Consider the following 25,547-nt stretch of genomic DNA (forward strand, 5'->3'; position numbering starts at 1 on the left):
GTCAGGGCTTCAGAAAATCCCATCTGGAACAGCCTATCAATTATTTGGGATGCTCACTGTTGTCTATCAACCATAAACTCCCCTCTGAAAGCTTTGCGGTCAGTTTAGTATTTCCTGTGTCACATGGCTCATGGTACAACACTGAAGTAAAAAAAGTCAGTAATGCAGTGAAAGGTGTAAAACAACATGGTAGAGTTATTAGATGTTTATTATTATACCCCAAAAATACACAATTTTCCTGATTATTTGTTTATTGAGGGCCACATTTAACCGTTCAATTTAAACTCTAAAATGTAAAGTAGCCTGGTCATGGATTTACTTGATATAAGGTCAACAGTGATGTGTATAACACTGTTTCAGAATAATTTACTGGTTTAGTAATGTTAACGTTACTATGTACAAATCCTTCAAACACTTCATGGACTACATCACCAATATAACTTGTGAAAGATGAAGTGACCGCAGAACTCAAGTGGTAAGGTCTTACTATGCCTTGGGAAGCCTACTGCCATAGACAAGGGGTGGTAATACCATCACACCCAGCATGGTCTATGTAGAGGGGGCTTATAGAGACCAGGACAGCAGGCTACTCAGAGTCAGTGTTAGTACCAGGGCCAGAGGGCTGAGGGAGAGAATCGTCCCAGCACTGTCTGGGTTGGGGACAGGGTAGCCATAGCTGGTCCTGCAGTCGTTTTTCACTTCTTCATAAGGTATGGGCAGATCATCTGGAGCCGTACCATTCAGGCTGTCTCGTACCTGGAAGATAGGAGTTCAGAGTCAGGGAGGGTAACAAAGCACTGGACCAAATAGTGCATTAAATATGCCTGTAATCTCTGTGTGTATGCCACTGTATTTTGTATTGCATCAGACCTTTTTAAATAGATCTATGAAGGCTTGTGTGTTGATGTCAATCTTGTGGAAACAGTGGTGTTGTGAATGGTACTAAGCTGTAGAGGTCAGTGTGTAACTTTTACTGTAGTACTCACACGCTCCACCTCTCTGAACACTCTGAGCAGGTTGTCCCCCAGAGCAGCTTTCACCTCAGCATCTGTCCATCCTCTCCTCAGCAGCTCTGCCACCAGAGCAGGGTACTTAGACACGTCCTCCAGCCCCACCGGTACCCTGACAGACAGCACAGGTACAGAGGGGTCTGTGTGTCAAACTGAAGCCAATATTATGCAATTCTTCTGCACTCCTCCCCCAGCAGAATGAGTTTCTTTCCATGTAAAACATTTATAAAATATTTTACTACTATTACTCAGACATGACTTTTGATATTTTTTTTAAATACTACTACTCAGACATTACTTTTATAAAAAAAAAAAAAACTACTCAGACATATGACTTTATATTTTTTTACTGGTATATTACAATTAGCACCTTTTAAGATAATACACTTTGCTCAATCATGTTCATTGGTGTTTTATTGTAACTAGGTGAATAACTCCTAGGTCAATTCATTCGACTCACCTGCCCACTCCATCATAATCTCCACCAAAACCAATGATACTGTGTCCAGCCACGTTCTTTATGTGGTCAAAGTGATCTAGGTTGAACATGAAAAGAAAGGTGAATATGCAGGGCATTCGGAAAGTATTCAGACCCCTTCCTTTTTTCAATTTTTTTTAACGTTACAGCCTTATTCTAAAATTGATTTAAATATTTTTTTCTATCTACACACAATACCCCATAGTTAAAAAAAATTAAAAACAGAAATACATTATTTATGTAAGTATTCAGACTCTCTGCTTTCAGACTCAAAATTGACCTCAGGTGCATCCTGTTTCCATTGATCATCCTTGAGATGTTTCTACAACTGGATTGGAGTCCACCTGTAGTAAATTCAATTGATTGGACATGATTTGGAAAGGCATACACCTGTCTATTTGATAATGCATGTCAGAGCAAAAACCAAGCATGAGGTCAAAGGAATTGTCTGTAGTGCTCCGAGACAGGATTGTGTTGAGGCACAGATCTGGGGAAGAGTACCAAAACATTTCTGCAGCTATGAAGGTCCCAAAGAATAGAGTGGCCTCCATCAATCTTAAATGAAAGATGTTTGGAACCATGAAGACTCTTCCTAGAGCTGGCCACCTGGCCAAACTGAACAATCCGGGGAGAAGGGCCTTGGTCAGGGAGGTGACCAAGAACCTGATGGTCACCCTGACAGAGCTTCTGAGTTCCTCTGTGGAGATGGGAGAACCTTCCAGAAGAACAACCATCTCTGCAGCACTCCACCAATCAGGTCTTAATGGTAGAGTGGCCAGACGGAAGCCACTCCTCAGTAAAAGGTACACGAAAGCCCACTTGGAATTTGTCAAAAGGTACCTAAAGACTCTCAGACCATGAAAAACAAGATTCTCTGGTCTGATGAAACCAAGATTGAACTCTTTGGCGTGAATGCCAAGCTTCACATCTGGAGGAAGCCTGGCACCATCCCTAGGGTGAAGCATGGTGGTGGCAGCATCATGCTGTGGGGATGTTTTTCAGCGGCAGGGACTGGGAGACTAGTCAAGATCGAGGCTAAGATGAACGGAGCAAAGTACAGAGAGATCCTTGATGAAAACCTGCTCCAGAGCACTCAGGACCTCAGACTGGGGCGAAGGTTCACCTTCCAACAGGACAACGACCCTAAGCACACAGGCAAGACAACCCAGGAGTGGCTTCGGGACAAGTCTCAATGTCCTTGAATGGCCCAGCCAGAGCCCAGACTTGAACCCGATCAAACATCTCTTGAGAGACCTGAAAATAGCTGTGCAGCGACGCTCCCCATCCAACCTCAGAGCTTGAGAGGATCTGCAGAGAAGAATGTGAGAAACTCTCCAAATACAGGTGTCCCAAGCTTGTAGCGTCAATACTCGAGGCTGTAATCGCTGCCAAAGGGGCTTCACCAAAGTACTGGGTAAAGGGTCTGAATATTTATGTAAATGTGATATTTCAGTAAATGGTTTATACATTTGCAAAAATGTACAAAAACATGTTTTCACTTTGTCGTTATGGGGTATGGTGTGTAGATGAGTGAGAAAAAAAATCTATTTAATTCATTTTGAATTCAGGCTGTAACACAACAAAATGTGAAATAAGACAAGGGGTATGAATACTTTCTGAAGAAACGGTATAATAAAAATTTGAGAGACAAGGTTGGGTGAGTGAGTGGTGGAGAGTAAAAAAGTAATGATAAAAGCGATGACCATGACTCAGCTACTCACCTGCCACCTGTGATAGGTTGGCTGTATTGCTGCATGTGACGTAGTCGTTGTAAAAGTTCACCATGACAATTCCTTTATTGTCTTGCTGGTGAGAAAAAGGACGCAGACACGTAACTGTATGATAAGTCAGAACTATAAACTTAACTCACTAACCATTACGATGAAGAACTGTAGCTACCATATTGGTGTAGTCAGTTGGGCTTTTATCTTCTGTTGTTAACATTTTATGGTGCTATACAGAAACACAATGTTCCTTTATCTGTAGTTTTATGGGCCCTTACAGCTGAATAGCTAAAATGTTTCCCGGACTCTTGTTTGTAAGCTATTGTCAGCTTGAGAGATTTCACAATAAATGCTTCTGACGTGAGCTGGGTTTAATAATGTAATAAAACGTTTTAGTTTGTGTCTGTTTTCCAAGGCATTGGAAAGATCGGATGGCTTTTCCAACTTCTTTTTGATATCATTGTAGTTTTAATATCACTGCAGACATTACCACATTTTTTTGTTGCAGTCTTATTGCTTACTTTTCTTTGCCTTTGCTTCAACCTTCCTCTAAGCCCTTTCTCATCCTCCCCTCAGCCTATATACCCAGACACCTCCTTTTCACTCTTAAACCTCTTTTCAGTTCCCTGTCTGTTCTCTCAATCCATGTCCTTCCCCTTATCCCCCCTGTCACATACCCCTTCATCCGATAACATGTCCACTCACCACTCAATCTCAGGTCCAATTCCTTTATACACCTCACCCTCCAATCCCCTCACTCTGCTGCACCCCTAGTCCTTCTCCTCTCACTACCCGACTCCCAATTCTCTATCCCCTCGTCTCTCACACTTATCCCCTGACTCGCCACCCTCCTCGGGGAAGGGATGAGGTCTAAGGAGAAGGAATGACCAAGTTCCTCATATGTATTCTGTAATCCACTATCCCCTTGGCCCTTTCCCCTTCACTCACCACCTTCCTCAGGACGTCGTCAGGGACGTTCCTCTTGTGTGGGCACACAGCGTAGGCAGAGGAGTGGCTGAAGATGACTGGGGCTTTGGACAGCTCTAGAACCTGGTTCATCACTTTCTCTGACACGTGGGCCAAGTCAATCAACATCCCAATGCGGTTCATCTCAAATATCAGTTGCTGTCGGGTGAAAAAAAATTATATATGTTTCTGCCAGGACCGGGGAAATGACCCTCTTACTGTGTCGCCCTACTGGTGTTATAGAGACAATTATATATGTGATTCATTCAGCCTATCAAACCTAATGATATGGTTTGTAGCTAGGATCAAGAGAATGAACATGTTTTCATCCAGTGTGTTTTATACAAGTGATATCATAACGCTATAACAAATGAACATCTAAAGGCAAACTAGACGAAAATGAGTCTTTGAGGGTAACCCAATAGATTCTGAGGAATTACTCATTTGACAAAAATATTTACTTGGAATATTGCCTATGTTTATGACAGGCATTTATATCTGATTTCCAATTAAACTCAGAAGCAGAAGTACTAAAAGATGCCCCAAAAAGTATCATAGATTTGACCTTTGTTATGAGTGGGTATTTGTAATGTGTGTGTGGCTCAGTGTGATAGACCAACCTTGCCGAACTCAGACAGTCCATTGTGCTGCGATGGCTCGGCTCCCGAATCCACGAGCCAATTATCTGCCCTGGGGGGGAAAACACACACAACCACAGTAAAACACCAGGCCAGCTTCTGGAAGTGATCGTTCCCTTCCACTCTCCTATATCCTGCTAACATGATATGAGTCAGTGAGGGGCTGGGGGATTCACTAGGCTCTGTAGTCTGTCCAGGGCCATGGTTTGATTAGCTAGCCCATCTGTTTAGACGACTCTCCCAGAATATGACACCTCTGAAACAGGTGGCGACAGGAATCCCCTATTTTCCCCACCACAGAATTCAGTGAAATACAGTCTTTTTTGTTGTTGTCTATTAATAAGCAGTTTCAGCTGTTACCTGTTGTCTCATTCATTTACATTCTTGTCCTTTCTATCTTAGCTGTATGTGCTCTTTGATAGAGCATCATATGGTGCGTAAAGCGTTGATATACTTAGGAATCGCAACTATGAAGTACTACAAAAAAATGTTGATCACCTTGTCACTTAGTAAGTATAATCTGTGGCACCTAGTCCCCAGACCAGGGTGGCCCTGTCGTCAGCAGGGTAGCAGAGCCTACTCACCATGGTGTGTTGCAGCTGTGGGTGAGGGTGAGGTAGCGGACCCCCAGGTGGTACATGGTGCGCAGGGTGCCCAGGCTGCTGTCCAAAGAGTGTCCTCCTTCCACCCCGATCAGACTGGCTGTCCTGTTCTGACTAAAGGCATCCAGGATATCTGTGGTAAAAGAAATACTTGATAATACAGGTGGGTGAATAAAACTCGGTTATCTATGGTGTTTCACAGTTGAGTGTTCTAAAGGGGTTTCATTCTCATAACCAGATGTATGGCTCCATTCAATCCGTATTGCGGATGTTCAGCTCTACAGTGTGATTGAAATTTAAAGGCAATGTTCCTGCGTTAGTGGAGACTGCATTCCCGGTAAACACTGCATATGTTGGCTCAATTGGAAATGACCTTTAAATGTAGATTGTGGAATCTACGACACTTTCACTTTACATATTGAGTAGAGCCCTTACTGTATAACTTTTGATTACACTTTTCTTTGTAGATGACTCTCACCTTTGCTGCTAGTAGCAAACATGAAGGCTTCTGGGTATTTCATGCACATTCTGTGGATGACGTCAATCTGCTCCAGAGTTTGTCTGGCTGCATCTTTGTACTGAGTGTCACATGGTACATATGCTGCCCAGAACTGCAAGTGGACAGTAAACGTTTGATCAGTTTATTAGGTAATACAGAGTTCCCCAACTGGCGGGCTTCTTGCGGTCAATTTGCAGTCTTCAAATTATTTGTAATTATGTTCTGGCCCCCCGACCATCCGCTCAAGAAAAAGAAATCGACTCGTGGCTGAATCTAGGATCCCTGATGTAATACATGTATTATTATCAACCACCCTCACATACACCGTTTTGTGAGTCCTTGTCAGTTTGTGTGGGTGCGTGTGTGTACCTGTGCTGCCAGTCGTCCCTCCCTGATCTTGGGGATGTTGGTGTGTGTGTTGTTGAGGGTGTACAGATCCACTTTATTCAGCTGGTTGTTAAACTTCATCCTCAACTGCCAGGGCAGATCATTATGGCTGTGGAGTCAGACAGAGAGATCAATGCAGGATACTATTCATACAGGCCAGTCAGTGCTGCTAACACACAGCCCTTATTTAACTGTACATTAGGACAGAACCATCTTGAAACATTAAAAAACAGCCTCCAAAATCTTATCGAAGCACATACTGTCACGCCTGCTCCCGCTCTTCCTCCCTGGCGCTCGAAGGCGCCAGGCTCCCCAGCACTACGCACTCCTGCCACCATCATTACGCACACCTGCCTTCCCCCCATCACGCGCATCAGCGATCATTGGACTCACCTGGACTCAATCACCTCTGGCATTACCTCCCCTATATCTGTCTGGTCCCCCGCTCTGTTCCCCGCTTTTGCATTGATTGTCATATGTCCTTGTTTACCCGTGTGCTGACGCTGTTCCTGTCCTGTTACCTGTCCGTTCCTCATTAAATGTTCAACTCCCCGTACCTGCTTCTCATCTCCAGCATCAGTCTTTACATACACAATACACACCTTACATTGGTACGTGTTTTGTGCCATTAACATTACAGTATGCATCAAATATGTGTAGATGTAATGTATTATAAAAGATTCATTTTGGTTTAAACATTCAAAATCACCCATCCTAGGGTCTTATGAGGAGAGAAAAATGTGTTAGTCACTTACCCATCAATCAGTGGTGTCTCTGACATTAGCCTCAGTGCGTTGTTCATGTGTTCATCCTGTGTCAAGGAGAGTTTGAGAGCACAGGACAGTACCAGCAGAGTCCCCCATACACTACCTCCAGACAACATCTCTTACTCTCGCTCACTACACCCTAACTAACACACAAGCGGATCCAGCCTGACCTGGACTTGTTCCTCTGGTTCACAGCCTCTGGTTCACTACAGCCGCTATGGTTTTCTCTCTAACTCTGTTTGTTAATAACTCAAAAAAAGTGTATTTTGACTTGTTTCAATACATTTCTCAGCCGACACTAAGTTAGTTTGTCTTTAGTCTGTCTGGTGCTTCTTCAGATTTCACAGTTCTCTGTGTTCCCTCCGAACTCTTCCTCTGTTCCCAAAGTGTCTCTTTGTGGGTCAGGCTCAAATACAGAGAGAGTTTATTATGCCTCCTCCGTTTCTCTGTCATTATCTCTTTGGTTGTAAAGTAAACACATCAAGTTAAGCATATTGGTTAATGTGTAACGTTCAGTACAACTCCCTCAAGTTTGAAATCCATAAGCAAGACAACCCCAGTAATGATATAGATGTGGATTAACATTGGAAAGTGCCCAATGATGACATGACCACTCAAATAAGAAATGTTATAAAAATGTGTTATAAATATTTGCAGAGAGCACCTCATCAACAATATGTGCTGAGGGTCGGACGGGGTCAGGGGTCAGGGGAAGTTTAATCAGATGGGTTAACCTTTGCTCTACTCGGAGTGGAGTCACTGTTATACATCTAAAAATATAAATACATCTATATTTGAGTCACAATACCTGCATATGACAGGTGTGATAGAAAAATGACATATTTACCTGATTTTTTAAAAATATTAATAGTTAACGATTATATACTTAACCAATAGTAAGACATTTCTGTTCTATGAAATGTCTGTGTGAACGGAGAGGAGCCTAAAAACCTACAGCTGGCATTCCATAGATAAGATGTGGTGGGCGTAACTGAGATAAAGAGAGCCTGGAGGAATAGGAATTTTAAGAAAAAGCAAGCCAACGCCTGTTCTTAATCGGGAAATGAAAGGGGTTTGGGGTTAGCCAGGATGTTCTGGAGAGGGTGTACAGCAGCTTGGTGGAGAGCATCCTCATGTTCAATATGACAGTCTGGTATGGTAATCTGAGAGTAGAGGAGCAAAAGCAAACTGACCAGAATAGTAAACAGAACCAGCAAAGTAATTGGTCGACCACAAGCACATTTGAGCATTCTGTTCCACAAGCCAATCAAAAAGAAGGCCCTGGCTGTCACCCCTCCCACCCTCTACACCCTCAGTTCGAGGCTTCCCTCTGGCCGGCTCTTCAGAATACCCATGGCCAAGAAGAATGTGTTCAAACATTCATTCGTTCCTTGTGCTGTTGGACTACTAAATGCAAAGTAAATTGTATCGGTATATGTACTTATCTATCTAGTGCAGTTGGGTCAGTGGTCGTTTGTGAGTGAATGTATTAATGTCCTCTATGTTGTTAGTGCATGCAACATGATGGACTGACTGGTTTAAATGTGTAAGAATATATGTATGTATGTGATTCTTTTAATGAAGGTGATGCCAAAGAAAAATGTCCATCCTGGATGGACAATAAAGTTTTATTCTATTCTATTGTATAGAACAAAACCCTTATTGTGTCTATTCATTCTTGCATCTGAGAAACAACACCAGAGGCAGATAAGCATCTTTAGTGCCAACCATATAGAAACTGCATTGTCTGTAAAGGTTAGGCTACTGGGCCCAAAAGTCAATACTGTTGGGTTGACTAGTCTCATTATTGCAATAATGAATTGATATTAAATAAAGATGATAGTTTGAAGAAATGACAAAGTCTCTCAGTATGAATTTTCGACAACACAGGGCAACAGGTACAGTAGCCTAGTGGTTAAGAGTGTTGGGCCAGTAAACGAAAGGTTGCTGGTTTGAATCCCTGAGCCAACTAGGTGAAACATTTGTCAATGTGCAGTTTAGCAAGGCACTTAACCCTAATTGCTCTGGATAAGAGCATCTGCTAAATTACAACATTTGTAAAAAAAATTTTTTTAAATAAACATCAGTAAAAATAGAAAAAAAATGTATGCTCATGAGTAAACACACAATTCTTCAATTCACACAAGGTTAACCTCTGCACCCTCAGTGAAAATTATAATTATAGAGGAACATTCTTGTCATTCTTGCTTTAATCCCTCTTAGGCCACACTTTAACCAGACTATGCTGCTTTGCTATGCTGTCGCTGCACAGCTTCTGCTTCATGGTAGCTCTCTAACTGTAAGGGGTGCGTACTGGCGGCAGAGAAGTCAGGAAATGCTGCCGGCAGAGAAGTCAGGAAATGCAAACTTCTACTGTATTCGAGGTTTTAAAAGGCTTATAAAGTTTGTAATTTCCACTTAAAAATGTCAGACTTGATTTATCCTAACTAAAACTTTATCAACCCCTACAAAAATGTCCAATAATTATAATCCATACAATAATTCACATTTCCTGTTGCTGTAGGATTATTTTCCTACTGTGAGAAACTGGTCAAATTAAGATCCTTTATCTGTACCCTATAGCAAGTCCCTTGTGGATCCTTGGCTGTATAAATGCTCATCTAGACCACTCGTGTTCACAGATGATTGTGGCCCACATACGTGTTGAGCAGAGTGGTCTGTGTACGTCCATATTTCTGGAGCCCCACTCTGAATTAAGGCATAATGAACGGTTGACTCAGCTAATCCGGGGTTTTCTGTGGTCTTCTCAAGACCTTTTCTTTCATCCTCTCACTGTTCTATATGGGATCTGGAAGATAGAGGGCTCAGGTCAGGAACATTCAGACATGTTGAGTTTACACCTGGAAACTTTTGCTGCTAAATAGCACATGATACATTACAGGTATTCCTAATAATCCTAAATAGTAAAGCCTTAGACAAGTAAGCCTTGTCCGAGCCAGAACGAGGAGCAAGTACACCCCATGGACATGACGCTAGTCGGTCGCAGGACCTCAACCCCAATCCATTTCCTTAATGCAGAGTGCCAAGCAGAGAGGCATGAGGTTCAATCCCTGGTATGACTTGACCAGGGATGGAACCACCCATCTCAGTGCAGACACTCTAGCCGCAAGGCCGCTGTATTGGTTTATTCATTTATGACTGAATTCAGAATTTTTATGGATACCATTAGCTTATCACCCTGATTATCGTGAGGACCGTCCCATAATAGCCTCTTATTGATGGTTACTTAGAAGTCTACTCTTAAGATAAGTGTTTGGAGGTAAGAGGTTAATTTGAATCAGATTACAGTCAGCTCTCTATCAGGAGCAGTAAAGAGAGCCTTGGGTCTTATCCATCCATGACCATGGAGATGAGCTGCGAAGGTCATGACTTGTTTGCATTATGATAATCAACTCTTAGATAAAACATCCTTAGGGCGCCCTCAGGACTCTTCGCTCATCATTAACAACTCTCGTCCTTGAGTCAATTAAACAGTGGCAAAAATAAAACTCAACACTGTAGTATAATCAGGGACCCCCAGTCACCCTCGTCATGAATCAAGCAAATCCTGCAGTCTGGCAGAGAGTACTGTAGTATTAAAGCTAGAATCCTTAATTGAAACAATAACAAAGTGGCCACCCTGCCTGTGTTTTGGTAAAAATCTGAGGGATGGGCTTGGAGAAATGTAACCACTCTCAAACTTATAGACAGAGCTATGGATGCAAGGATGGACCATCAATGATATCAAAATGATAGTTTTGGGCTCTATTCGATTTGTATTGCTGGAGCATTACAGATTGCGCAATATAAATGTAAAGGTAATTTCCGATTGAGCCGACACATGCAGTGTTTACCGTGAATGCTGTCACCACTAACGCAGGAACATCGCCTTTAAATTTCAATCATTCTGTAACACTGAATTTCCACTGTAAGGATGGAAAAGAGGAGCCCTTAAAGGTCCAATGCAGCCATTTTTATCTCAATATTAAATCATTTATTAGTTACAATTAAATACCTTACTGCGATTGTTTTCAATTAAAATGTTCAAAATGAAACAAAAATAGCTTCTAAGCAAATAGCAATTTCTCAAGCAAGAATTTTGCTAGATGATGTCACCAGGCAGGTCAAAACTCCATCTCACCAAAACAGGCTGAGATTTCAGGTGGTCTTTTCAAACAGCACTTACACTTAAAGGGTATTATCATAATTTCTCCAATTTCACAGTATTATTCCAACCTCATAGTGTGGAAATATATATAAAACATAGGGGGAAAAATATTTTTGCACTGGGCCTTTAACCATGTTTTGAGGCTATATAGTGTTTGTTTGTTTGTAAACAATGTAAATGTAGAGTAATACAAACCTGTATTTTGTGTTCTGATGGGGTACGACAGTTGAACTGAGCTCATGAGGCATTTATAAGTTATATTCTTTAAGCATCATTGAGTATATATAATTAATTTCTAAGTCCAAAAATTTATGTAGCAACTAAGGATTCCAGCTTTACGACCCAGACCACCAGACAGTTTCTATGTACAGGCAGTGCGGATAATTTTCCTCAGCCCCAACTTCAGGTGTACAAAAGAAAATGATCTATCTGGTACTACGGGTAATTCCCGTAGTACCAGGTAATTCCCGTAGTACCAGTACCTACCGTACAGTAAAGGTTTTCCTTGGAAATTCCCAGACTTTTTAAACGATTTCTACAGCGACATCTACTCAGCTTTTCTCCCACGAGTTCCTCTTACAGTTCCCGTTGTATCGTACTGCTTGGCTATTTAAGGTCTGTAGGAAGCCAGATCATCTCACACTTCCCTCCTCACAGATAGTCAGAAAAACAGACAGAGAGACAGGCAGTTAGGTAGACAAGCAGACACAGGCAGACAGACATGGCCAGGCTGGACGTGACAGAGACCTTCCATCACATCTCATTCCCTGGGCACATTCACACCCAGGACTCCCTGAAGTGTGCCCTCCACTTCCAGTTCCAGGACAGTGACACTGTCATCGCCACCTACCCCAAATCAGGTGAGACAGGACAGCTCTGTAACACCACTGCTCGGAGTCACAACACATTAGACATGCTGCAACACTAGCCAACTACAGTACTTCTCCCTCGTTCACACACTTTGCAGTTGAAGCAAACGGTCAGGGTTTTAATAACTGTATATGCACAGACTCCAGTAGGTTATTGTATTGTTACTGTTGGTTTTACTTCTCAATGATTAATTGCTTTCAAGATCCACTTCTCTCAGACCATCTGTCTTTATGGAAGTAGTGGTTTAGAGAGGGATTCAATGAAGACAGAGGTATTAGATGTACAGTTCTCTCTTCTCTCTCTCTCTCTCTCTCTCTCTTTAACTCTCTTCTTTCTTTCCCTCTGTGATCTCTGGTTAAAGGGACTACCTGGATGCAGGAGATTGTCACTCTTGTGAAAAACAGAGGGGACCCACAACTCTCCAAAACGGTGCCCAACTGGGCCCGAGCCCCCTGGCTGGAACAGCATTACAGTGCAAAGGTGCTGGAGGCCACCCAGGGGCACCGAATCATCACCACTCACCTGCCCTACAACCTGCTGGCTTCTGCACTCCAGGGCTCCAAAGCTAAGGTAGGATGTGGTTATGTTGAAGAGACTATTCTCAAAGCTGTGAGACATTTCCTATTTTGTAAAGCAACTCTAATGGAAATAATATATTGATAGTTAGTGACACTATCTCCACCCCGACTCTCAGGTCATCTATGTCGCCAGAAACCCCAAAGATGTTGTTGTGTCATATTACCACTTCCATAAAATGGCCAAGTTCCTCCCAGAACCCAATTCATTTGATGAGTTTCTGGGTAGTTTTCTGGAGGGATCAGGTGAGTTGACACTAATGATTTGTACCTTGAGCAATTCTGGGATTTAATCCTACTGTTATGTCAGATCTAATCCAACGTTTACCCTTTTTACAGTGAGTTATGGGTCCTGGTTCGATCATGTGAAAGGCTGGACGAGTCAAACAGGAGTCTTGGCAAATGTTCTTTATATCTCTTATGAGGAGATGTGGCTGGTAGGATAACTCTTGTCTATCACTGTCTGCTATGTATTGTTGATGTCATCAATTGCAAACATCCCATTACATTCTCTCTTCCTCATTGCAGTTGTGTCACCCCTAACCATATGTCCATTTAAGCGCATCAGAACACAACACTTGCATCACAGCAGTTGTATTACAGTCTCAAGAGTCTCTGAGGTTGTGTTAACTACAGAAATAGGCTATCCTTCAGACATGAAAATATTAGTCATAGATTATAAATAGACCTTTGTGAAATGCTATTTTAAGTGACATTATGAAATACTACGTGAACATAGCTTTAGGAAAAATAAATGCTTGCGTTGTAGATATTCACTGTTTATTTTTTAATTTTTATTTCACCTTTATTTAATCAGGTAGGCCAGTTGAGAACAAGTTCTCATTTACAACTGCAACCTGGCCAAGATAAAGCAAAGCAGTGTGACACAAACAACAACACAGAGTGACACGTGTGATAAGCAGAAGTACACAATAACACAATAGAAAAAGTCTGTATACAGTGTGTGCAAATGGCATGAGGTGGTAAGGCAATAAATAGGCCATAGTAGCGAAGTAACTACAATTTAGCAAATTAACACTGGAGTGATAGATGTGCAGATGATGATGTGGAAGTAGAAATACTGGTGTGCAAAAGAACAAAAAAGTAAATAAAAACAATATGGGGATGAGGTAGGTAGATTGGATGTGCTATTTTCAGATGGGCTGTGTACAGCTGCAGCGATCGGTAAGCTGCTCAGATAGCTGATGCTTAAAGTTAGTGAGGGCGATATAAGTCTCCAATTTCAGCGATTTATGCAATTCGTTCTAGTCATTGGCAGCAGAGAACTGGAAGGAAAGGCGGTCAAAGGAGGTGTTGGCTTTGGGGATGACCAGTGAGATATACCTGCTGGAGCGCGTGCTACGGGTGGGTGTTGTTATGGTGACCAGTGAGCTGAGATAAGGCGGAGCTTTACCTAGCAAAGACTTATAGATGACCTGGAGCCAGTGGGTCTGGTGACGAATATGTAGAGAGGGCCAGCCAACCAGAGCATACAGGACGCAGTGGTGGGTGGTAGATGGGGCTTTGGTGACAAAACGGATGGCACTGTGATAGACTGCATCCAGTTTGCTGAGTAGAGTGTTGGGGGCTATTTTGTAAATTACATCACCGAAGTCGAGGATCGGTAGGATTCAGTTTTACGAGGGTATGTTTGGCAGCATGAGTGAAGGAGGCTTTGTTGCAAAATAGGAAGCAGACCCTAGATTTAATTTTGGATTGGAGATGTTTAATATGAGTCTGAAAGGAGAGTATTTGTAGTTGTCCAGATATTCTAAGTCAGAACCGTCCAGAGTAGTGATGCTAGTCGGACGGCGGGTGCGGGCAGCGATCGGTTGAAAATCATGCATTTAGTTTTACTAGTGATTAAGAGCAGTTGGAGGCCTCGGAAGGAGTGTTGTATGGCATTGAAGCTCGTTTGGAGGTTTGTTAACCTGTTAGGGCTAGGGGGCAGTATTTGCACGGCTGGATAAAAAAAATGTACCCGATTTAATCTGGTTACTAATCCTACCCAGTAACTAGAATATGCATATACTTATTATATATGGATAGAAAACACTCTAAAGTTTCTAAAACTGTTTGAATGGTGTCTGTGAGTATAACAGAACTCATTTGGCAGGCAAAACCCTGAGACATTTTCTGACAGGAAGTGGATACCTGATGTGTTGTATTACCTTTAAACCTATGCCATTGAAAAACACAGGGGCTGAGGAATATTTTGGCACTTCCTATTGCTTCCACTAGATGTTACCAGCCTTTACAAAGTGTTTTGAGTCTTCTGGAGGGAGATCTGACCGAACAAGAGCCTTGGAACGATGATGGCCCATTAGACACCTGGCGCGCGAGTTCATGTTGGGTACCCTCGTTCCAATACGGTATAAAAGAGAATGCATTCGTCCACCTTGAATATTATTCATGTTCTGGTTAAAAAAGGCCCTAATGATTTATGCTATACAACGTTTGACATGTTTGAATGAACGTAAATATATTTTTTCCCCTCGTTCATGACGAGAAGTCCAGCTGGCTTAGGTCATGTGCTAACAAGACGGAGATTTTTGGACATAAATGATGAGCTTTTTTGAACAAAACTACATTCGTTATGGACCTGTGATACCTGGAAGTGACATCTGATGAAGAGAATCAAAGGTAATGGATTATTTACATAGTATTTTCGATTTTAGATCTCCCCAACATGACGTCTAGTCTGTATCGCAACGCGTATTTTTCTGGGCGCAGTGCTCAGATTATTGCAAAGTGTGATTTCCCAGTAAGGTTATCTTTAAATCTGGCAAGTTGATTGCGTTCAAGAGATGTAAATCTATAATTCTTTAAATGACAATATAATATTTTACCAATGTTTTCTAATTTTAATTATTTAATTTGTGGTACTGACTTGACTGCCGGTTATTGGAGGGAAACGATTTCCTCAACATCAATGCCATAGTAAAACGCTGTTTTTGGATATAAATATGAACTTGATAGAACTAAAAATGCATGCATTGTCTAACATAATGTCCTAGGAGTGTCATCTGATGGAGATTGTAAAAGGTTAGTGCATCATTTTAGCTGGTTTTATGGTTTTGGTGACCCTGTCTTTGAATTGACAAAACATTACACACAACTCTTGTAAATGTACTGTCCTAACATACTCTAAATTTATGCTTTCGCCGTAAAACCTTTTTGAAATCGTAAAACGTGGTTAGATTAAGGAGATGTTTATCTTTCAAAGGGTGTAAAATAGTTGTATGTTTGAAAAATTTGAATTTTGACATTTATTTGGATTCAAATTTGCCGCTCTTGAAATGCACCTGCTGTTGATGGAGTGCACCACGGGTGGGACGCTTGCGTCCCACCTAGCCCATAGAGGTTAACACAGTGTCCAAAGAAGGGCCAGATGTATACAGAATGGTGTCATCTGCGTAGAGGTGGATCAGGGAATCACCTGCAGCAAGAGCGACATCGTTGATATACACATAGAAAAGAGTCGGCCCGAGAATTGAACCCAGTGGTACCCCCATAGAGACTGACAGAGGTCCGGACAACAGGCCCTCCGATTTGACACACTGAACTCTATCTGAGAAGTAGTTGGTGAACCAGGTTAGGCAGTCATTTGAGAAACCAAGGCTGTTGAGTCTGCCGATAAGAATACAGTGATTGACAGAGTCGAAAGCCTTGGCCAGGTCAATGAATACGGCTGCACAGTATTGTTACTTATCGATGGCGGTTAAGATATCGTTTAGGACCTTGAGCGTGGCTGAGATGCACCCATGACCAGCTCTGAAACCAGATTGCATAGCGGAGAAGGTACGGTGGGATTCGAAATGGTCGGTAATCTGTTTGTTGACTTGGCTTTCGAAGACTTTAGAGAGGCAGGGTAGGATAGATATAGGTCTGTAGCAGTTTGGGTCAAGAGTGTCCCCCCCTTTGAAGAGGGGGATGACCGCGGCAGCTTTCCAATCTTTAGGGATCTCGGACGATACGAAAGACAGGTTGAACAGACTGGTAATAGGGGTTGCAACAATGGCGGAGCATCATTTTAGAAAGAGAGGGTCCAGATTGTCTAGCCTAGCTGATTTGTACAGGTCCAGGTTTTGCAGCTCTTTCAGAACATCTGCTATCTGGATTTGGGTGAAGGCGAAGCTGCGGAGGTTTGGGCAAGTAGCTGCGGGGGGTGCGGAGCTGTTGACCGGGGTAGGGGTAACCAGGTGGAAAGCATGGCCAGCCGTAGAAAAATGCTTATTGAAATTCTCAATTATAGTGTATTTATCGGTGGTGACAGAGTTTCCTATCCTCAGTGCAGTGGGCAGCTGGGAGGAGGTGCTCTTATCCTCCAAGGACTTTACAGTGTCCCAGAACTTTTTTGAGTTTGTGTTGCAGGAAGCAAATTTCTGCTTGAAAAAGCTAGCCTTGGCTTTTCTAACTGCCTGTGTATATTGGTTTCTAACTTCCCTGAAAAGTTGCATATCACGGGGGCTGTTCGATGCTAATGCAGAACGCCACAGGATGTTTTTGTGTTGGTTAAGGGAAGTCAGGTCTGGAGAGAACCAAGGGCTATATCTGTTCCTGGTTCTAAATTTCTTGAATGGGGCATGCTTATTTTCCTCTACTGAAGGGATGAGGTCAATATCCTTCCAGGATACCTGGGTCAAGTCGATTAGAAAGGCTTGCTCGCTGAAGTGTTTCAGGGAGCGTTTGACAGTGATGAGTGGAGGTCGTTTGACCGCTGACCCGTTACGGATGCAGGCAATGAGGCAGTGATCACTGAGATCTTGGTTGAAAACCGCAGAGGTGTATTTAGAGGGCAAGTTGGTTAGGATAATATCTATGAGGGTGCCCGTGTTTACGGCTTTGGGGTGGTACCTGGAAGGTGCATTGATAATTTGTGTGAGATTGAGGGCATCAAGCTTAGGTTGTAGGATGGCTGGGGTGTTAAGCATGTCCCAGTTTAGGTCACCTAGCAGCACGAGCTCTGAAGGTAGATGGGGGGCAATCAGTTCACATACGGTGTCCAGAGCACAGCTGGGGGCAGAGGGTGGTCTATAGCAGGCGGCAACGGTGAGAGACTTGTTTTTAGAGAGGTGGATTTTTAAAAGTAGAAGTTCAAATTGTTTGGGTACAGACCTGGATAGTAGGACACAACTGCAGGCTATCTCTGCAGTAGATTGCAACACCGCCCCCTTTGGCTGTTCTATCTTGTCTGAAAATGTTGTAGTTAGGGATGGAGATTTCAGAGTTTTTGGTGGTCTTCCTAAGCCAGGATTCAGACACGGCTAGGACATGGTAGAGTGTGCTAAAGCAGTGAATAAAACAAACTTAGGGAGGAGGCTTCTAATGTTAACATGCATGAAACCAAGGCTATTACGGTTACAGAAGTCATCAAAAGAGAGCGCCTGGGGAATAGGAGTGGAGCTAGGCACTTCAGGGCCTGGATTCACCTCTACATCACCAGAGGAACAGAGGAGGAGTAGGATAAGGTTACGGCTAAAAGCTATGAGAATTGGTCGTCTAGGACTTCCGGAACAGAGAGTAAAAGGAGCAGGGTTCTGGGGGCGATAAAATAGCTTCAAGGTATAATGTACAGACAAAGGTATGGTAGGATGTGAATACAGCGGAGGTAAACCTAGGCATTGAGTGATGATAAGAGAGATATTGTCTCTAGAAACATCATTGAAACCAGGTGATGTCATCGCATGTATGGGTGGTGGAACTGAGAGGTTGGATAAGGTATACTGAGCAGGGCTAGAGGCTCTACAGTGAAATAAGCCAATTAACACTAACCAGAGCAGCAATGGACAAGGCATATTGACATTAAGGAGAGGCATGCTAACCCAAGTGATCAAAAGGGTCCAGTGAGTAGTGAGGTCGGTTGCGGTCACGGCGATTCAGACAGCTAGCCGGGCCATGGGTAGCAAGTTGGCAGAAGATGGTCTGTTATTAGCCACCTAGTGCGTTTCCGTCGGTAGATTAGTGGGGTTCCGTGTGGTAGAGGGGACCAATCCAATTGGCAAAATAGTTATAGTGGCCCAAGAAAATTGGCCGATAGACCTATTCAGATAGCAGCCGATAAGACAGCTAACGATTAGCTGGCCGCAGATGGGCGTTCAGGTGTTCAGGCGTCCAGTTGGATAACTCCCTCGGGCAGATAACGTCGGTAGTCCAGTCGTGAAGGCCCGATGGGGCTCCGCATCGGCAGTAAAACAGGTCCGGATAGGTGATTGTAGCCCAGGAGTGGCTGATGGAACTCTTCAGCTGGCTAGCTCCGGAATAATTGATGTTAGCGCCGGGACCGACGTTAGCCAATAATCACTCGGATAGCAGCTAGCTAGCTGCAAGATCCAGGTGTAAATGTCCAGAGCTTGCGGTAGAAATCCGGGGATATGGAGAGAAGAAGATATTGCCGGAAGATATATTTAATTTTTAAAAATGGAAAAAGATATTGAAAATATTTTGAAATATATACAAAAAAGACGAAAAATACAAAATTTACATGGGAGAAAGACAAACAACGTCTGCACTGCTACGCCATCTTGGAGTTGCACCAACCAACTGTTTCCAACCTAATGAGCATCTCTTAGTATGCCACAAATGTTGTTGATAGACTAGACATAGAGGATCAATTCAGCCTTTTGTGAAAACCACCCTCTTTGTCCATATCTATAATAAGAGTATTGACTTTCCTCAGGACCTGCAAGGCTCGATGGAGAGGATCAGCTCTTTCCTGCAGTGCCCCCTGGTGGGCGAGGAGTTAACCAACTCCCTGAGACACTGCAGCTTCAGCAGCATGAGAGATAACGCCATGGTGAACTACACTCTGATCCCAAAGGAGATTATGGACCACAGCAAAGGCAAATTCATGAGGAAAGGTGAGGCTCCCTTGCTCAACAGGAGTACAATCCTGACTAGAGTTGTGTGTCAGTCAGTGTCAGAAGGATAGAACAGTACCATAGACCTCCCCTGCACTCACAGTATGGTTAGAAGTATGTAGGAAGGATGATCCTGAAATGTCGCTAAGTTTGTTTATGAAATTATTTATGAGTATAGCTGATAAGCACGTCCCAACCTCTCTAGGGGGTGTGGGACGCTATCATCCCACCTGGCCAACATCCAGTGAAATTGCAGAGCGCCAAATTCAAAAACAGAAATACTCATGATAAAAATTCATAAAACATACAAGTGTTATACATCGGTTTAAAGATTAACGTCTTGTTAATCCAACCACGGTGTCAGATTTCAAAAAGGCTTTATGGCAAAAGCATACCATACGATTATCTGAGAACAGCGCCCAGCAGACAAATCACTACAAACAGTTACCAGCCAAGTAGAGGAGTTACACAAGTCAGAAATAGTGATAAAATTAATCACTTACCTTTGATGATCTTCATATGGTTGCACTCACAAGACTCCCATTTACTCAATAAATGTTTGTTTTGTTCGATAAAGTCCCTCTTTATATCCATATATATTCGCACGTTTTGTTCAGTAATCCACAGGCTCAAAGGCAGTCACAACAGACAGACGAAATATCCGAAAAGTATCAGTAAAGTTCGTAGAAACATGTCAAACGATGTTTATAATCAATCCTCAGGTTCTTTTTAGTCATAATAATCAATAACATTTCAACCGGACAATAGCTTTGTCAATATAAAAGGAAAACAAGAAAGGCGTGCTCTCGTCGTGCGGATGAAAAACCTCTGGGACACTGAATGGTCCACTCATTCAAAGTGGTCTTACTCCCTCATTTTTCAGAATACAAGCCTGAAACAATTTCTAAAGACTGTTGACATCTAGTGGAAGCCATAGGAAGTGCAATGGATACTGTAATGGCATTCAATAGAAAACTACAAAAAGAAAAAAGTCCCACTTCCTGGATGGATCTTTCTCAGGTTTTCGCCTGCCATATCAGTTCTGTTATACTCACAGACATTATTTTAACAGTTTTGTAAACTTGCATCCAAATGTTTTCTATCCAAATCTATCAATTATATGCATATCCTAGCTTCTGGGCCTGAGTAGCAGGCAGTTTACTTTGGGCACGCTTTTCATCCGGAGGTAAAAATAGGGCCCCCTACCCTAGTGAGGTTTAAGAAAATGCACTGCGAGGTCAAATGGTGCCCCATGGATTGATGATGAGCTGAGAAATTTAATGAGCAACATTATGATGATAAATCTGGTACCTTGTTTGATAAGCAAAGTTATTGTAAATTAAGAAATCTTGTGACCAAGCTAAACAAAGGAAACAAGAAGGGATTCTATCAGCACAAAATTGATGAAGTAAAGGGTGATGGGAAAAAGCTGTGGAGAACGTTGAACACTATTATGGGTAGGAATTCAAACGTCTGCCTCTTTTATTGAATCAGAGGGTATATTTATTACAAAACCACATGACATCGCAAACTACTTGAATTAATATTTTACAGGCAAAGTGGACAAGTTGAGGAATGCTATGATTCCAACTGATTGCTCCATGTCATATACCCTTGTAAAAGATTGTATCATGAAGGAGAGGCAATGCAGGTTCAAATTTCAAGTAGAAAGGGAAGAGGTAGAAAGGATGCTGTTGTCTCTTTCAGATAACAAGTCGCCTGGTACAGATAATCTAGATGCCAAATTGCTTAGAGTTACAGCTAATCAAATATCTACACCAATCTCTCATACTTTTAATAAGTGCTTTATGTATGGGGTGTGCCCAGAAGTCTGGAAAGAGTTAAAGGTTATTCCACTACCTAAGGATAAAAAATCTGCATTCACTGCTCCTAATAGTCATCATATAAGCTTGCTGCCTGTGTTAAGTCAATTACTGGAAAAAATTGTATCTGTTTAAATCAAGGATTATTTCTCATTTAATGGTCTGAACAGGTTTCCAGCATGCATACAAAGAAGGGCATTCTACGATTACGGCCTTAGCACAAATGACAGATGATTGGTTAAAGAGTATGGATGATAGGAAGTTAGTTGGTGCAATGTTGCTGGATTTCAGTGTTGCTTTTGATGTAATTGATCATGAACTGTTAATAGGAAAACTAAAATGTTATGGTTTTAGGATGCAGCTCTATCCTGGATGGAAAGCTATCTATCCAGGAGAAGTCAAAAAGTGTTCTTTAATGGTAGCTTTTCAAATAGTAAAGATATACATTGTGGTGTTCCTCAAGGAAGCTGCCTAGGCCCACTACTCTACTCTATCTTTACTAATGATTTACCTTCAGTAATGAACAAAGCAAGAGTGGTCATGTATGCTAATGACTCTACAATGTATAGTGCAGCATCAGAATGTAATGAGCTAACAGATGTACTGAGCAGTGAATTAAGAATGGTGTCTGAGTGGGTTGATATGAACAAGTTGGTGTTGAACATTTCTAAAACTAAATGTATTGTATTTGGTTCTAGATATATGCTTGCTGATGACCCCCAATTGAATGTGTTGATGAATAGAACACATGTAGAGCAAGTGAAAAAAAACTGCTAGGTGTCATATTGGACGCAGCTTTATCATGGTCAGAACACATAGATAACATTGTTATTAAGATGGGTTAGGGAATTGCTGTTACAAGAAAATGTTCAGACTATGTAACATCTAGCACTCTGAATCAGGTGATTCAATCCCTGGTCCTATCACACTTAGAGTACTGTCCAGTTATATGGTCAATCCCTGGTCCTATCACACTTAGAGTACTGTCCAGTTATATGGTCAATCCCTGGTCCTATCACACTTAGAGTACTGTCCAGTTATATGGTCAATCCCTGGTCCTATCACACTTAGAGTACTGTCCAGTTATATGGTCAATCCCTGGTCCTATCACACTTAGAGTACTGTCCAGTTATATGGTCAATCCCTGGTCCTATCACACTTAGAGTACTGTCCAGTTATATGGTCAATCTGCAGCAAAGAAAGATATAAAAAAGCTCCAAATGGCTCAAAACAGGGCTGGTAGATTACCTCTTCATTGCTCTAACCGAATGAATATTATTAAAATGCATCAGAATCTCTCATGGCTTCACGTTAAAAACAAATTACTATCTAGTCTTCTTATTTTCTTTAGGAATGTTATATTTTTCAAAAAACCACAGTATTTTTCAGTCCAATTAGTACATACTAGCAACACGCATAACCACCAAACCAGACAGACAAATTCAGGGCAGCTAAAACAACTCAAGCCAAGGACAAATCGCCTTAAATCTACAGTTTTATATAGAACTATAGCTGAATGAAATTTTTTACCAATCCATATTTCTCAGGCAAAAGTAAATCCACCTTCAAGAAAAAAAATAAAAGAACATCTAATGCGATAGACCATATGACTGGACAGCAAATAGAAAGTATAAACTGAATGTTAAATGTGTTTACTGTCAGGTATTTTAATTATCTGTATTGTCAACTTGTTGAATGTTTGTGAAGTCTTGATTGTGGTTGTTTGTAATATCTTGTTAATTGGTGTTGGACCCCAGGAAGATTAGCTAGCGCTATGGCCTTAGCTAATGGGGATCCTAATAAAAATTTAAAAAATTACAGTGCTGTTGAGAGAGATTGGCCATAACAATGAAGGCTTTGTTCTGTTTACAGGTAAAATTGGTGACTGGAGAAACACTTTCACAGAGGAGCAGATTGGTCTTTTCGACACCGTCTACAGCTACCAGATGCAAGACTGTCCCCTGACCTTCATGTGGGAGTGTCCTCCTGAGTCCTGTGGGGGAGGAGGAGGAGGACAGGCTTCTGGGGATCAGGATAGGGCCCTATCTAGCAATACCTAGATGAATAAACCATGTCTCCTCCCTAGCTAGTGCTGTCCGCCGGTCCCTCTCATTAGCCTGTTGATGGGATCCGAGAGGGTCACACATTTAACTCCCTGACATTGACGCATTGGAAATCCTCCCAGTGTGTGGCAGTGCATCAAGCAGAAGGGCTGATATATTAACTCCAGAAAGGCTGACGTGTACATAAAAAGCTGTTGTTACATCAGTCACATAGCTTGATTCCGAACAACCTGGATTTCCCATATATAGCTCATCTACGGACTGTATTTCCATCAGTAAGGTTTATAGCCCTGAGTTGTTGGGAAACTATGTGACTGATGCTAACATATGGGCATATATCATCATTAGGCCTATCTAATCCCAGATTCCATGTGCTGCTCAACTAAAATAATGTGAAAGATGGTGAGTTGTGTTATGAAAGCGTTCAAGACAGTACTGTCTCACCGACCAGATATTGCGGTCAAGTGCCTTTATCATAGTGCTGCGGTTGTCTCATTGATGCGGCTAAAATATACAACCATATACAGTATGTCCACCTAATGCGTGTCATGTTATTCAGTCTGGGTTGGTTGTTGAAGTTGTCTTTGCGGGGGCTTGTGCGTCATGGGTCTTGTGGTCAGCTGTCAGGGACGTCAGGATTCACCACTGGATTCCATTACAAAGGCGTGTGGCAGAGCTGTTGCTGGGGGTCAGCATGAACTCTGTCCCCAAGTGACATGTATCAGCAACACAAGTATAGGAAGTGGTTTAGTCAAAGAGGAAGTGGTCTATTATTTCACAAGTGGTGAGTTCCAAGTAACATGTGTCCCTATCCCTCTTGGGTCTGTCAAGCTGTCAGCTCATGGGACCAAGATGAGGAAGTTATGCGAACACTAACAAAAGGTCATAATCCTCCGATCACAGTTTATATCAATGAGCGGCAGTGTGTCAAGCTGATCCAATGAGAGGCAGTGTGTCAAGCTGATCCAATGAGCGGCAGTGTGTCAAGCTGATCCAATGAGAGGCAGTGTGTCAAGCTGATCCAATGAGCGGCAGTGTGTCAAGCTGATCCAATGAGAGGCAGTGTGTCAAGCTGATCCAATGAGCGGCAGTGTGTCAAGCTGATCCAATGAGAGGCAGTGTGTCAAGCTAATCCAATGAGAGGCAGTGTGTCAAGCTGATCCAATGAGAGGCAGTGTGTCAAGCTGATCCAATGAGAGGCAGTGTGTCAAGCTGATCCAATGAGTGTCCCCTCAGTAACTAATGACAAAAATCTTCATCTGCTGCTCTCAGACTCCGGCTGCTTGACTAGTACTTACACGGCAAGACAAGTGGTGAAATCTCGCGTCTTGTGACGGCCGGCCGCCCAACAACCTGCCCACTTGACCCTATCCCCTCCTCTCTTCTCCAGACCATTTCCGGAGACCTTCTCCCCTACCTCACCTCGCTCATCAACTCATCCTTGACCGCTGGCTACATCCCTTCCGTCTTCAAGAGAGCGAGAGTTGCACCCCTTCTGAAAAAACCTACACTCGATCCCTCCGATGTCAACAACTACAGACCAGTATCCCTTCTTTCTTTTCTCTCCAAAACTCTTGAACGTGCCGTCCTTGGCCAGCTCTCCTGCTATCTCTCTCAGAATGACCTTCTTGATCCTAATCAGTCAGGTTTCAAGACTGGGCATTCAACTGAGACTGCTCTTCTCTGTGTCACGGAGGCTCTCCGCACTGCTAAAGCTAACTCTCTCTCCTCTGCTCTCATCCTTCTAGACCTATCTGCTGCCTTTGATACTGTGAACCATCAGATCCTCCTCTCCACCCTCTCCGAGTTGGGCATCTCCGGCGCGGCCCACGCTTGGATTGCATCCTACCTGACAGGTCGCTTCTACCAGGTGGCGTGGCGAGAATCTGTCTCCTCACCATGCGCTCTCACCACTGGTGTCCCCCAGGGCTCTGTTCTAGGCCCTCTCCTATTCTCGCTATACACCAAGTCACTTGGCTCTGTCATATCCTCACATGGTCTCTCCTATCATTGCTATGCAGACGACACACAATTAATCTTCTCCTTTCCCCCTTCTGATAACCAGGCGGCGAATCGCATCTCTGCATGTCTGTCAGACATATCAGTGTGGATGACGG

At 42.7% G+C, this 25,547-nt stretch overlaps 2 protein-coding genes across 2 annotated transcripts; one reads left to right on the top strand and one right to left on the bottom strand.

The window, feature by feature from the left end:
* Positions 1–190: 190 nt before the first annotated feature.
* On the bottom strand, positions 191–7,495 carry dpep1 (dipeptidase 1). Its single transcript, XM_014175488.2, has 10 exons — positions 7,060–7,495; positions 6,287–6,413; positions 5,897–6,029; positions 5,401–5,551; positions 4,799–4,868; positions 4,161–4,337; positions 3,210–3,294; positions 1,471–1,546; positions 987–1,122; positions 191–756 (listed from the first exon to the last, which is right to left on the bottom strand). The coding sequence occupies exons 1-10, from the start codon at positions 7,185–7,187 to the stop codon at positions 565–567; spliced, it is 1,275 nt and encodes a 424-aa protein (XP_014030963.1). The 5' UTR covers positions 7,188–7,495; the 3' UTR covers positions 191–564.
* A 3,989-nt stretch (positions 7,496–11,484) lies between these two features.
* LOC106587159 (sulfotransferase 2B1-like) lies at positions 11,485–24,923 on the top strand. The gene is made up of 6 exons (XM_014175239.2): positions 11,485–12,099; positions 12,471–12,679; positions 12,804–12,930; positions 13,024–13,121; positions 19,364–19,544; positions 23,240–24,923. The coding sequence occupies exons 1-6, from the start codon at positions 11,961–11,963 to the stop codon at positions 23,425–23,427; spliced, it is 942 nt and encodes a 313-aa protein (XP_014030714.1). The 5' UTR covers positions 11,485–11,960; the 3' UTR covers positions 23,428–24,923.
* The last annotated feature ends 624 nt before the right edge of the window (positions 24,924–25,547 follow it).

Source organism: Salmo salar, chromosome ssa26, assembly GCF_905237065.1.
Source record: "Salmo salar chromosome ssa26, Ssal_v3.1, whole genome shotgun sequence".
Taxonomy (NCBI): Eukaryota; Metazoa; Chordata; class Actinopteri; order Salmoniformes; family Salmonidae; genus Salmo; species Salmo salar.

Bases quoted from the DNA above. Each gene is read 5' to 3' on its own strand.
- LOC106587159 (XM_014175239.2), top strand. From the start codon at position 11,961: ATGGCCAGGCTGGACGTGACAGAGACCTTCCATCACATCTCATTCCCT. The intron at 12,100-12,470 runs GTGAGACAGGAC...CTCTGGTTAAAG, and splicing joins CGCCACCTACCCCAAATCAG to GGACTACCTGGATGCAGGAG. The intron at 12,931-13,023 runs GTGAGTTGACAC...CCCTTTTTACAG, and splicing joins TAGTTTTCTGGAGGGATCAG to TGAGTTATGGGTCCTGGTTC.
- dpep1 (XM_014175488.2), bottom strand. From the start codon at position 7,187: ATGTTGTCTGGAGGTAGTGTATGGGGGACTCTGCTGGTACTGTCCTGT. The intron at 3,295-4,160 runs GTGAGTGAAGGG...TTTTCTCACCAG, and splicing joins ACGACGTCCTGAGGAAGGTG to CAAGACAATAAAGGAATTGT. The intron at 1,547-3,209 runs GTGAGTAGCTGA...TGTTCAACCTAG, and splicing joins CAACCTATCACAGGTGGCAG to ATCACTTTGACCACATAAAG.